A 15,345-nucleotide genomic window follows, 5' to 3' on the forward strand; every position below is an offset into this window, starting at 1 on the left:
CCCTTCCCATTTCACTTCACAAGCAGTACTTATTATGTACAACCACATAGAAATGTCACTCCTGCTTGTTTATAACGGGTTCAAATAAGAATTCTTGTTTTGATATTCCTCTGAGAATTGTTAAAAGGGAGAAGGATTATTGGGAGATGGGTCTGCAGTGTTCACCAACTACAATTACAAGCCTTCGTCTCAAAAGAGAAGCAAAAAGGTCGGTGAACACTACTTGATCATTCCCTTAGTTGCAGATACTTGTGATTGATACAGATTGAAAGCTATAATTTATTATGGAGAAGCCATGGAACAGGTGTGATGCATATTTCTTCGTACTTTATCACTTGCTGGTAGTTCAGATACTTCAATGAGCAGCATCTTATCGGATACTTGAAACAGCTTATATAATATGTAACAGAACTGAAGTATCCCGGTAATAGGCTTTAGGAAAATTATATTTGCAAGTCGATGTAGATGATACACACAGCTAAATTTCATACCAAATTCTGCCATGTTAGCCACCTCTAAATCTCATAGGATGTAAGAGTGTTTTTCATAGGGTGTAGGTTGTGGATGGTGAACAGTGGCTGATGAGAAGAATTATTCAAATCTCATATCAAGTTTTGCCACGTTAACAGTGTGTGCCCTCATAGCAGCTTGCACGTAGCACCCTGGACCTTAAATTGTCCATGGAAAATATCTAGTACATCATGGTTAATGTATACCATCTGAACCATTAGATAGAGCATGCTATCAGTTTTACATATTTTCATCAGAAACCATAATCATGAATTGCATTAAGGCTTGGGGGAGTGTGTATTATACGGGGTACAGATTAGTTTGTGTCACAATGGCCAATGGGTTGAGAATTTCGATACGTTACCTCAAAGAAAAGAAAAGGAAAGAAAATATCTTTTCAAGGGAGAAGTTTCTTTCGTCAATTCTTATGAATGGCGCTACGTTTTAGCTAAATGATTTATGGTTGAATAGGGACAGTGTAACGAATCATGATGCGAAAGTGAATGTCCATTATCTGTGTCCTCTGTAATGCAGGAAATGGTTGAAGGTCAAGCTGCACTGCTCACAGTGCTCAGCAGTAACTCAACCCCAAATTCCCAACCAAGAAACAGAAAAAAAAAAAAAAAAAGAAAAAAAAAAAAAGAAAAAGAAAAATCCATTTATATGTCTACGATTTTCTTTAATTTTTTGGATACATAACAAGGAAATTTAGGTTATAATCGGTAGACCATAGGATAATCCTTCGGGAAAAGAGTCCAAAAAATAAAAAAAGTCCTTTGAAATCGATTGGTAACAATAGACAGCTAGAGATTTTAATATAATTCCCCCTCCCAAGAAGAAATGCTTATCTCAAATGGTTTAGATGGGATAAATGTCATTTACTTTGTATCCAGACTGATGCAGAGGTGTAAATAATTTTGTATGGTCGTATCAGATTCTGGTGTAGTAACCTATACAGCAAGGCAGAGGTGTTATTGTTTGCTGTTTGGGACCGTAATTTGTACTATTCATTGAAGCTAGTCTCACTCCCACATGACCCAGAACTCGTCTTTCTGGATAAGCTTGAAATTTTCAACAAGCAATTTGTTTTAGGGGCATGCAACCATGTCTGTTAGTATTTATTCCGTCTCGTCTCTATCATGTCAAGCTGTCTATGATGACATTTTCTTCAAGCAATTTGCTCTAGATAATGAATAGCCGGTGAGCTTCACGTACCAATGTAGCATCACGTCTCTATAATAGTGACATATATTATCGGCCAACTCAACGATCTCCGCAATCCAGCTGCAGCCACCATCATTCCTTGTTGATCACATGCACCCACAAAGTCTACAAGCTCGGGGTGCTCTTCAACACTACACCAATCCAATTCTAACTATATCCTACTTTCCTCTAACGTTGGAGCCACTGTAGTCTAAGGGAGAAGAAAATCACTACAATCAATCTTAAATTAACAGGCACAAGTAAGATTAGCTAAAATGGTTGATTTAAGTTATGGGAATGGTGATATAATTAAACGAGTATTTAGAGAGAGAGAGAGAAACGAATGATTTGTGAGGCTGTCGCCATAACATCAAGGTTTCCTTCTTTGAACTACGCTAACATCACATTATGGAATTATGCGCATCTTGGACACCTGGTGACATCTATAAACTGTTTACAAAAGAATGCGGGAAGACTTCAGTTGGTGGAAAAACGGAGAGAGAGAGACCGAGAGCTGCCGGCACAGCTGAATTTTAATTGATATCGTTGCCTAAACCAAACGTGTCTTCAACACCATTTGTCACCCTCTTTCGTCGCTCGGCAATCATCTCAGAATACGCCTGACAAAATAGAAGAAAATATAGAACTATTCCTTAACTGTTCTTTTTTCTTTTTCCATTTCGGTTTCTATTTTCGCTAAATTGTAATGTAACACGTAATTCCAAATCCAAGATAACTCTGTAAAAATGCTGAAAGGAAACAAACAGCAAATGAACATGGTCCTCACCAGATTCCATGTCAAGGTCCCTTGTCATTTCCTCTAATTCTCAGGAAGAGTACGACAATATTACTAGGAACTATTCAGCCCATGAATCAATAAGAAAATAAGCAAGAACAACATAAAGTTCATGGTTCAGTAACAATTTCCATATGCCTCATTGCCAGAAGCACCTAATCATGCGATATCTTTGCAAGTTCTGTCCTAAGTAAATTTTAATTCAGTAACGCAAATCTACAATGCCAAATAGCCCTTTCAATAAACAAATAATCATATGCATAAATGGTTAATCATTGTTTCCACATATGCATCTTACTTCCATAGAGATTCATATTCACTTTCTCATTTTTTAGGCACAGTGTGTTTCTCCTACCATAATGGAGGCTGTTATATGAAATCAATGGGAAATCATCATAGGATCTGAAATTCAAAAGATGCATCCTACGTCCATCATATTAAATTTCCAACCTTTCAAGCCGTAAATGGTGAGAAATCAGGAAAGGATACACTTTATACCCCAAGACAGATACTCATTACTAAAGCTAAGACATTGCATCCTTAAACAACCAAATAGTTACAATGTGTACCCTCCGCTGAGATGCGATTGTTAAAATTGTGGCATATCACCTATTTTTTGTCATCAATGGTTAAAATTAGATGAAAGTTGATATTTGACAACAAATGGCAGTTGGAAGGTGAAATGTCTCAACTTTGTAGTTTAATCACCATGTTATTCCTTATCAGTTTGGAGATGCAAAATATTTTTCTTGAGGAATTATCATTGGAAGTGAAAAGGGTGTACGTATATTTGCAAGTGTATGTGTTTCAGAGAGAGACAGGGGGGGAGGGAGACATCAGGTATAATACAAGGGGCATCTCTCTAAACATCTCCAAAATCCAAAAGGCCAGTTTATAAAACAGAAACTACATTATCTAAGTAAGGAATATGCAAGGATTAATTAGCATGCCCCAATAAGCAAAACGGGTGAAGAGGGTTGGATCCAATAAAAAGAAAATCATTGACTAGGAGAAAATGCTCAAACCTTTGGATAAGAATACAAAAAGATGTACCACCATGTGCATATTAGTAACAATATGCCGATTGTGACAACTACGGAGTTAAAAATTAACCAGCTACTAGCAGTCACTGATACTCCAGTTAAAATTATCGTCCATGGTTGACACCTAACAACAAATGGACATGAAGGAATCGAGTCAAATAGTAGAGCAAGCACAGATAGAAAAATAGGTCATTCATAAAACAATAGAACCTTTATCCATGCTGAAATATTCAATTCAACAGGAGTTATTGGTTCAATAACATGCCCAATAAAAACATTGTGCAGGTATAGTAGTCACTAGTCATCTCCGCTTTGCAATACATGAGGAAAAATTGTCAAATATGCTGTTAGTAACTCTATTTAGCTGCCAAAAGCTGGATAGAAAGAAAAGAAAGTTCAGATTTCTTAGCCTCTGTTATGAAATAAACGAAGCATCATACAACTGTTTTCCATGACTAACCATTTCAAGTGATGGAATGGATCTTTAGGAACAGAACCTAAAGTCATGTATCATTTTGTGGTTCACTAGAACTACTTATTTGATCATATTATCTAACTTTCATTTTGCTCTGTCCTTCTACTAGATTCCTTTAATGGTAGCTTTCTATACTTCTAAGCAGTCAGGTCACAATGGTGCTGCTATGAAAATTGACCATATATATATATATTTTTTTTAATAAGTAAGAAGATATTTTATTGATATAAAGATAGGCATAGCCCATTTAAATCGACATGAAAGTGATTATGCAAATGAATCATCTTAAATAGTACCAAAGAAGAAATATGGAGTCACTGCCTATATCAGTATAGCACGAGGTCATTATATTGATCTCATGAATTGCCATCATATCAAGCTAAATTACTATGTACCAGTGGCTGTCACCTCAAAAAGGTCACCATTAAGGGGGCTGAAAAGTTGAGACTCATAGGTATATAAATAAACCCACTGATATTACATTTTGGAACGCCACTTAATTCAAAGTTTGTTCTAGTAAGTTTTCCCTTCAATGACATATTAATCATTCACTTTTGTGGTCAATACTTGATAAGAGACTTAGGGCTTGTTTAGACACTTAGGCCATATTTGGGAAGTGAGATAAGTTGAGAACATATCATCTCATCTCAAAACTTCTCATGATTTCCTACCCAAACATCATTCAAACACAAAACACTTTTCAATTTCAAATCTTCAACTATTTCATCTAATCATTACCTAATCATTACAACTTCCCAAAACTTCCAAACAAAACACAAAAAACAATACAACTTTTTTTTTTTGATAGGTGAAAAACAATACAACTTTTTCAAATTAAAAAATATATATATATATTAACAAATTATATTCAAACAATTTTTTAAGTTTATGATATTTTTATTCAACTTTTTCTCTCATTTTCCAAAACGCAATAAAACATCTTAACTCAAACCATTTTAGTAATATTCAACAACTATTTCATTACTATTCACATAATTCTCATCTCATCTCACTTCCTAAACATGCCCTTAGATATTCTCAAAATTTCTGATAATTTCCTTCCCAAACATCACTCAAATACAAAACACTTTCCAATTTCAAATCTTCAACTTTTCATCTAATCGTTGCCTAATCATTATCCAAACACAAAACCTAATACAACTTCCCCAAACTTCTAAAAAAAAAAAAAAACAACTTTTTCAAATTTTAAAATAAAAATTATATTCAAACAATTTTTCAACTTTATAATATTTTTATTAAGCTTTTTCTCTCTCATTTTCCAAAACCCAATAAAACATCTTAATTCAAACTATTTCACTACTATTAACAGAATTATGAGATATTCTAAGTATACAAACAAGCAATTAATCTATCTATCACTTAGCCACTTATAACATGTGAGTCTCTACTAACTTGCTTGGACGGCAGGATTGAAGCACTTTTTCTTTAGTTTAGTCTTAGGTCTGGTTTGTTTTCACAAACTATCTCATTTTCATCTCATCTTATCATTATAATTTTCTCAAACTCCCAAACAAAATACAAAAACAATTTATTTTTTTCAAATCCCGAAACAAAAAATAATATTAAAAAATTATATTCTAAAAATATTTTATTCAACTTTCAACTTTCATCTCATGTCATCTGAATAACCAAATGAGGCCTTAGTTTTTCTATCCCTTAAGGGTCTAGTTTCTTTTTTTTTTTTAATTTTATTGAAAACATCAGCTCACAAAGAGGAAGCATTCATTTTTATAATGGATGTTGATCCTTTTGCTCTATCAAACCATTGGCTCTAACACAAATTATAGAAGTAGAACTACTAACTGTTTGGTGACTCTTAAAAGGAAAAAAAAAGGAGTAGATTTTCCCTGAAATGAATATGACTAATACAGGGGAACCACTCAAAACTTAAAAATTTTATTCAATAAAAAAATCCAGCACTTTTTTCTGTGTTTGATAAAGGCAAGACCACCCCTTGAAACTCACACATACGTATCCCAGATCCACAACCAAGATACTATCTGCACCTACAGGGCTGTTCACCCGACCCGGAGTGAAAAGTGGACTCCCGACCCGACCCGAACACATAGACTTCCGAACTAGACATTTCCGAACTGGTCAAATTAACTTATTAACCGAAAGCCGATTTTGTTCGGAAATTACCCAATTACCCGACTATGTATACAAAATCTTATATACTATATTCGCTACAAATTTTTATTGCTCGTGAGGAAGAAGTAAAGCGAAGGAAGAAACCTTTCTTATGATTCCACGACTACCATAGTAATAACCACCATTAAATCCTTCAGTTGCATCTGCACGTAGATACAACATAAGCCAAGGATACTTTGAAGATGTTAATATCTGCGGGAAAATCCAATGAAGTAGGAGTTCTTCCTATACCTTCACACAGATCAACATCAAGGTCAAACGTTCCATAAAATCCTTAAAGACGCTATTTGGTCCCCAGATGAAACCAATCTTGAGTAATTATGGTATACAAGTGGCTGATTCATACATCCTTCACCAAAACATGGAAAATTTTTTCCAGTTACGATTTTACTGACATTCTTGAGCATAATCATCCAGAAATGCCATGGATCTGACAAATTCTGCACCCTGCAAGTAGAACAGAGATACACTTCCTTTTCCATAGCAAACAGGTTAGGGTCCATGTATGGCCAAAACTGAGTGAGAGGGCTGAGTATAGACTGAGAGTCGAGAGAGTAGAATCATGAGGGAGAGGACTGGGTGTCTGCTGGAAGGAAGAGAATCTAGTAAATGACTAAAACGTTGGTCTTTAAATTTGGTTATCGGGTGTTAACCGAATTAGCCGAATAATTTCGGAACTCAAACGGAAGGCTTCCGTTTCTTACCCATTTCATTCCGGGTCGGTTGCTTTGGAATTTTCGCGCCGGGTTGGTTAAGCGGTTTAAATTTACAGCCCTGACTACACCAAACAAATCACGTTAATTACTAATGAATAACTACACAACGTTAGAACCCAATAGCTAATAATTAAAATTAGAAATACTTGATTTGGTTTAATTCCATACGCAAATAAATTTTGAAGGGTCTTCCACAGATTCTCTCTTGATTGTTCTAGCTAATTATCTGGCACTAAGCTTTATGTAATCCAATTAACTAGAACCTTCAACCACTTGCAATTAAAATCAAAACTACGGGAAGTGGAAAAAAACGAAAAAAAAAAAAAAAAGGCTTAAGTGTGAATCTTATCATCAAGACGGTTACAAAAATAGGGAAGAACCCCAACTCAAAGTACCATAGAGATTCTCAGACCAGGAAAGGGAAATATGATTCAAATTAATTGAGCCCAGCGTGTTACTCCTAATATCCATATCAACTCGAGAATAATATAATACTGAAATGTATGGGGATATGTAACATACAAACACAGTAAATTAACCATCATCAGAAAATAAGCTTTAGGAATTACAACAAAAAGGGTAATCATAAACAATGAGGATAACGAAGTAACACCGAAAGATAAGAAAGATCCATGAATGAAAAAGCACTCACCAGTAAGGTTTGGTGTCCCAAACAGTGTCATATTCAAGAGAAAGGTAGTTGAGATACCCATCCATATCATCAACGACTCCGTTCTCATCCAAAAAACGAGACTCTCCAGGTTCACTTGCGTTGCTTCCAAAAGCTATGGTTTTGCTGGGAAGCCGTACGGATTTAAGAGTTGTCGAAGAGAAGTGTGGGCAGAATACGGAGTTGGAGAGTTGGGTTTTGGAAGGGGAAAGATGGGGTCTGAATGAAGCGGATAGGGAGAGAGGGAGGAGAGAGAGACTTCCCATAGATGCAGAAACGGTATAAAAATATCCGTTTTCTTTTCCAGACTCTCAGTTCAGTTGAGCCGTGTCTTTTATCATTTCTATGGCTTGGATTGGAGATGGAGTTTATCACCCTTATTTTCAAATTTATTTTATTATTTTTATAAAAAAATACTTTTTAGAATGTGAAAGTTCTACGGTCTTTTAAAAAAAGAGAAATTCTTATTGCAATCTTTGAAGGGGGATTGCATTGTAAGCATAATAAAATACAGTGTTTTATTATTAAATAAAACGTTGCGTTTCATTACAGAAAATCAAAATGCCCCATACATAGATGAAATTGCCCCCCTTGCCCAGATGAAATTGCCCCCCCTCACCCCGTTGCCGTGGCCATCGCCTCTCCCCATCGTATGGTACGTCGTCGTCTTCTTCCTCAGAGAAGAATAAATCCTCTTTCTTCTTCAGATGCATATACAAATCATAGAATGTGTTTGTATTTGGTTTTGGTAAATCGCTTGCTAATTCTTGATGTCCCACTAATTAGTATATAGTATTCATTTATTTCCACATATGAGTGAAACTCGAGCAAGTGATTTGCAAAAAGATGGCTACTATCCTTTCAATCGATCTCCCTCCTCGTTTTCTAGAAAACAAGAACTACAAATGACCAAAATGAAAGAAAAGAAAAACGAATGAGGTAGAGCTTGAGACCCAAAAAAAAATATAAAAAAACTTGAGGAAAATGGAACGAAAACAAACAGAATGTTCCGTTGATGGTAGAGGAAAAGGGAAAGAAAACAAACCTTGAGTATGTGACGCCGTTGATGGTGGAAGTGGTTTTTCCATCCATGGAGATTTGGTCTGGGGCACAGCAGTGTTCGTACAAAATGTCAAATGTTATCATTTAGCTTTAGGTTGTAGAAGAAGGAGGGGTAAAGTAGTAATTGCAAGCCTAAAGATGTAGACAACCTAGTCATTTTAGCCACTAGGACTGCAATACAATCCTCTAAGAGGACTGTATATAGCACTGCTCTTAAAAGAAATATGGAGATACACTTTAAATTCATATGAAAAAATTCTTTAAAAAAGACTCATTTTTTTTAATGGTAAGTCCTTTTTTTTTTATTTTTTATTTTTATGATACCCATACAATAAGGATAATGGTGAGTGATAAATAAGATTTTACATTACTTGAAAATGAAAAGTTCTTACTTTTTATAATGTTTGAATGAGGTTCTAATTATATTATTGACTAGTCTTTTAAGATTATAGGTTATGTATGAGTTTTCCATTAAGACGTTACATTTTGAAATGGGCAAATTGTTTCTCATGCTTGCTATTTTGCTCCAACATGATCTCTTACTTGTTATTTCTTTCATTTCAGGTAATGTAATACTACGTGTTGTTAGGACCCCATATTTTTCTTGCTTATATATTTATTTTTATAATTTTTGATGTCAGGAAACCTCTTCAAGGTAGGGCCTTTATGAACCCACCCATGCAGAGTAAACTCCGGTCCCGTGTACTGCACTTTCGAAAGTTTCTCTACACGAAACTGGTTAAATAGTTGGCATTTCACCAGGGGGTGTGGCCCTAAAGGATTATTTGCATCTATGAGGTGTTGAATCTTGGACATTGAAGGGAATGGTATTCCAAGACCAAGGTCTTCACCACTTGAGCCAATTCCTTGAGTTTCTTGCTCATTTATTGGTCCATAAATTAATAGTATATTCTATAAAATAATTTCTGGCCAGGAAGAGATGGTAACATTGAATCATTTATCTTCTTAAGTTTGAAAATTGATGTTTTAATGAAAAGATCACATTTATTTTTAAATATACTACTACTCATTATGATTAGCCTTGGCAGTTGTTTATTCTTTGAGCTCTGCAAAGAAACAAGAAGAACATCTCCCAGTTCTAAGATATAGAAAGAAAAAACAGCACTGCTGCTAATTCATCTATTCTGTCAAAAGGAAAAGTGTGAATGTGAGAACAAGAAGAACAATCTTCAATCTTCAATGTGACTTCTCTTACAAAAGAAAATCCCATGTCCAATGTTTATACCCTACTTTATTTTTTTCCAAGTACGTCTGATGTAAATATTATATCTTTTTTTAGTTATAAGGTCGAATTATTTTTTTTTTAAAATTAGATATAGCCCAAGTACACAGGACTTACATAAGAGCAACTCCTAAGCATGATTGTCTAAAGATACAAGGAAGTCATGAATGTTCATTTCATTAAAATCTATTACAATAAACCAATAGAAAAAGTATTAAGAAAAAGCAGTCTAAAGTTGTACATTGTCCATTCATGATTGTTGAAACTTCTGTATTTCTCTTAATCCATATGCACCACCATGGATAAATTGGGACCATCATCCACATTATTGCAAGTTGAGAATTACCTCTGATACTAGTAAATCAATCACCATTCTCAGCATCTCCCAAAATATCCCACTCTAGCAGAGATATTGTTCTATAAGCTCATGACTACGTCACAATGAAATAATATGTGGTCAACAAACTCCCAACTTCTTTTGCTCATACAACATTTATCTATAACAATTGGAAAATGCTACTAAGTTTCCAAATTTATACCACTCAATATGCCCCTTGCCACGTTTCTTATTAAAAAATTTTAGAAAAATTCAAACACAAACATAAAAAGGCAGAAGGATTTTAGGATTTTGGTCTTATCTTTTTGTATTTTTGAGAGCCATTTTGTTTTGAATATATATTTTTAAACTTTTTATAGTAAGTCACGTAGCTCCACATTGTCATGTCAATGGAATAAAGTGAGTAGTATAAATTAGAAGATTTAATAGCATTACCTATCACAATTATGCATTTTCTTAGATTATCTACGGTGAGGATCTTCCCTAAGGAAGTATCCATACGAAGACGAAAACTCTCATAGGTTGGGTCTTATATTTCCTTTCCTTAGCCTAAATTATTTTTTACCCACTTTTGCCTTGGCCCGAAGAACTCTCGAGCCCATGCCCAAGACCATGTCCACATACTGTTTCAAGCTTATCAAATCTTTTTTATTCAAAACTAACTACTAAGAGCACTCCCAATGGATATTTTAAAATAATGTTTTCTTTAAAATATGAAGAAAGTTGATCAAAATAAGGATCCAATAGATGTTGTAAATTATCTTTATTTTCCAAATATCTACAATAATCCCTCTATATTTATAGATTATTGTTCACAAATGTAAAATGTTTTTTAATTCTTTATCTCTCAACTAAATTATTTAACCCCTTTATCATTTTTTTTAAAGTGCAACACATGAACTTTTGTCAACACCTTCCCAGATTTTGTATGGAATGACATAATTTTTTAAGACCTTCATATTTGAAAGGGTCCATATATATATTTTTTTTTATAAATAATTTAAAATATGACATAATTTTTTTTTTCTATTTTCTTAATTACATTTTGAATCAATGTCAATTGTAGTTTAATTTAAAATAAAACATAATGATATGAGATTGTATATGGGAGGATATTGTAAATATTAAAAGCTATAAAGATATTATTGATAATTAGAGAAAATATTTGAAAGGAATAAAAAATATTAAAAAGTATAATACTTAAATGATATAGAGAAAAAAATAGATAAGCTGATGTATAAACTATTGTAAAAGTCAGTATGTAAAATAGAAAAAGTGGGTTTGGTGATATATTTTGAATGATAGGATGAAGAAACCATTGGAGTGCTCTAAGAGCATTCTCAATGAATTCTCTATTTTCCAATTTTTTGTAAAATAGAGAACAATATGTGAAAACAAGGTTTCCATTGGATTATGTAAAATCAATATAAAATACATATGAGATAAATTACTTCATTAGATTTAACATGCACTATTCATCTATGTAAATATTTTTTTTATTATTTCTTTCTTTTTCCTAAATTTTCTTTATATTTGTCACATTTACACTTTTATTTATAACACATGAAAACATTATAATATTATTAGAACATTTTACTTTAATAAAAAGAAAATTAGTCATGTTAAAAAACTTTCAAAACATGATAAAAGGATAAAAAGTTAAAAAATAGGATGAATGAGTTTTTTTAGCTTTATTTTCTTTTTAATTTTTTATTGGGATATTGATGCCATTGTGGCAATAGAGAGATTTTGTGTTCGTATTAATAATATTGAAAGATATGAGAATATCACAAATTTAATGGCAATTAGAAAAATATTTAAAATGAATAAAGAAAGAAGAAAGACAAAAATATTTAGATGATATAGTGAAAAAATAGATAAACTGATGTATGATGTATTATAAAAGTCATTAGTTAAAATAGATAAAGTGAGTTTTGATGATATATTTTAAAGAACAAAATACAAATATAATTGGGAGTGCGCTAAGACAATGTTTGCATCCTTATCTAAGTTTCCTTAATTGAACAATAAGCCATTTTCCATTTCTAAGTAACTTCTGTAGGTTTGAGCAAGCGGCACACATCTTTAGCCTAAACCCACTATAACTAACTCCTTCCCCTTAATGTTTTCAAAATGAGAAATTTTTTATGCAGTCCTAACATTGGAGAGACCCGGCACACGCATGTGGGCCATGTAGTATGTGACATGCTTTGTTTCATTTAAGTGGAAATTAGTGGACTTCTATTAAAATTCATCGTTTCATTTAAATGGAGAAGAATTAGAGAAATGCATAATTTCATTTGGTTGAAGTCATAAGCCCCTTCCCTAAAGCCCTAGGCCTTGAACCTTTTTCACCTGAACTGAATGTGACTAACCTTCTTCTGCTTCGTGCATGATGGTGTGTCGTTCCCGTGCATCATTTGCTTCTTGAACTGTTGAGGACCCTTCCTTCCCTTCATCCCATTCATGCCAATGGTTTTTATACTATAGATTTCGTCCCCTTCGGCCAACTCTCCACCAGCAACTTCACATACCGTCTTGGAGCCTCCAAGGTAGGATTCACAATGACCTCACTCCCCCTTTGTTTTAATTGTTTTGATTATTATTTTGGAAGATTGATGCTTTATGATTGTGGTGAGGGAAGGGGTTGAATGTTTGATACTTTTCAAACAAGTTTGGAAAAAAAAATGCATAAACAATATTAGCAGTTACATATCATTTTTCACTTATATTATTTTAATTCTTTTTCTGGGAAGTAAGATTCGCTACGTCAAGGGAAGGGGCATGATGTTTGATATTTTTCAATCAAGTTTGGAAAAAAAAAATGCATAAACAAATAAAGTGGTTGGAGCCATCATGGTTGTTTCACTTAACAACCTATATGATTTTCTTCTTAAGCTAAGTAAAATTCATTCCTCTTACCCATAACTGCTACAAAAATTCATTGATTAACAACGATTACATGCTGGCATGCAAGTTCAATGACATATAAGTTTCAATTAGGTTGGAAGCTAGCACAACATAACCTAAAGTAGAATAAAGAGATATCTCGAGTTTACATAAAAGTTGAAATACTGAAATTTAAAGTTCAGAAATACATATTAGATAGTATTCAAAAAATACAATAGATCATAGAATTCCAATTGGGCTTGTGTTCAGCATGTTGTTTAGCTACCTGTAGGTTTGCTCTGCCCTGTAAATGATTACAGAAATTTATATTAATTTTTTGCTTTAGTTATTTTAAGACATTTTTTAGGGAAGGGTTTAATGCTTACCATTACTTGTTTTAAGTGTGTTTGTGTTGTTGACTTACAATTTCTTCATTGAAATCATATTCATCATCTTATTTGGTTGATTGTTGTTCAAAAAATACTCCAAGATGTTTATGCAGGTCAATAGCAACTATCAAAGTCTCGAACACATCTAGAAATCAAAGAAGACATTTTTTTACTTGTCCAAAGTCCAATAAGGAGGTCATTACTAACAACTCTTGTTGGTATACTTTTAATTTCCTATACTATTGAAGTAATATCTTAATTTCCTACAATAATTTTTAAAAGTTGTTTGCTGCAGGGAAAGCCATATTGCAATTACTTTGTATGGGCAAATTTCGAAGAAGGAAATGAAAGTTTAGTTTCCAGGGAAAGAGAATTCCAGTAGAGAGAGAGGAAGAACTCCGAAAGAGAGAGGCTAAAGTCCAAAAGAGAGAGGAAGAATTCCATCATACAAGGGAAGAGATTCAGAAAAGACAGGAGACATCCAAAATGGAGTGTTGGTTTTTCTTAATGATCGAGATTGTACTTCCTTAAATTTGGAATTAGTAAACAATTCCTAAAATTGCTTCTCCATGAGTGAATGAGTTATACATAGGATTGTACAGTTGAATGAGTGAAAGTCTAGTGCCATCTCATTCTCTTGTTTCTTTCTAAGTACATTGTCAAACTGATCAATGAAATCTTTTAACGTGGTCCACAAATGCACAAAACCATAAAAAAATGAATTCATGCTGTCACTCCTCTAAGTTGTCCTTATTCCAGCCCAAAATGTATTTTTCATATATACAAGAATCTAATGCATTATCTCACCATATAGACTTTGAAACCATGCATTCTCATTATTCAAGAAATCTTTAGAAATCTGGCAATCCTAAACACATTTGTGCAATGCACTCTTTAAACCACAATTATATTTAGAATGGGAACCTAACTTTTTTGGTAGTTTTTGCATAATGTGTCATAAATAATATCTGTGTCAAGTATTCGGAAAAACTATTGCTATCGCATTTTTCATGGCCTTGTCCTAGTCAATGATGATATCTTTTGGAGCCCTCTCATCCATATATTTCAACTAAGTTTCAAATAACCAAATAAATATATCAGTATCTTTGCTTGAAATTAAATCAGCTTCATAAAATATTGATTGCCCATGGTGATTAATACCTACAAATGGGGCGAATGGCATGTCATATCTATTTGTTAGGTATGTTGTATCAAATGTCACAACATCTCCAACATACCAATATATTGCTCTACTATGTGCATTAGCCCAAAAAATATTTTTTAATCTTTCATTGCCGTCCAAATCAATCAATGATAGAACCCATCATTCTAATAATGCATTCTCTTAAAATACTAACGAAGTGCCTCCTTTACCAAATCTAAGGTGTCGGGTCTTGTCAATATAATTCCGCGCATTTTTCTCAACAAATGGAAGAGTATCGAATCCATGTGCCTTGACAACTAATGAGCTTAAAACTTTTAGCCATACTTATGTCTACTCTGTTGTTGATATCTAGCTGTATTTTTACCGAATAATCAATAGCTAAATTACATCTAAAAAACTTTACCATTTGTGGATTTAGCCCATGGTTGTGTGTATTCTTAACGGTAGTTATATGTAACATCACATCAAGCAAAATTGCATTAATCTTCACCTTACAATCTGTCTTTGTTGTCGGACATGGTTTAGAAATATTGGAAGTAAGGTTCCTTGCCTTACCACAACGAACACAACCAAGTGTAACATATCTAACACTCCTGTTTTATTCCATGTTACTTCTTTGGATCATTACGCCAAACCTAGTCTATTTTTCATATTGCTTGTAAAAGTCTAAGAGCT

At 33.5% G+C, this 15,345-nt stretch overlaps 1 protein-coding gene across 2 annotated transcripts; it reads right to left on the reverse strand.

The window, feature by feature from the left end:
• Positions 1–1,979: 1,979 nt before the first annotated feature.
• Positions 1,980–7,934, reverse strand: LOC122315914. 2 transcript variants are annotated; one of them, XM_043132243.1, is made up of 4 exons: positions 7,568–7,934; positions 3,535–3,676; positions 2,222–2,333; positions 1,980–2,146 (listed from the first exon to the last, which is right to left on the reverse strand). In XM_043132243.1, exons 1-3 carry the CDS (start codon positions 7,849–7,851, stop codon positions 2,247–2,249), a joined length of 513 nt encoding a protein of 170 aa, XP_042988177.1. In that variant the 5' UTR covers positions 7,852–7,934; the 3' UTR covers positions 1,980–2,146; positions 2,222–2,246. The 2 variants fall into 2 exon arrangements, with proteins under 2 accessions (XP_042988177.1, XP_042988176.1); XM_043132242.1 differs by having other exon boundaries at positions 1,980–2,333; positions 7,568–7,933.
• Between the last annotated feature and the right edge of the window lie 7,411 nt (positions 7,935–15,345).

The sequence above is a fragment of the Carya illinoinensis genome, chromosome 7 (genome assembly GCF_018687715.1).
Source record: "Carya illinoinensis cultivar Pawnee chromosome 7, C.illinoinensisPawnee_v1, whole genome shotgun sequence".
NCBI classification, from domain to species: Eukaryota; Viridiplantae; Streptophyta; class Magnoliopsida; order Fagales; family Juglandaceae; genus Carya; species Carya illinoinensis.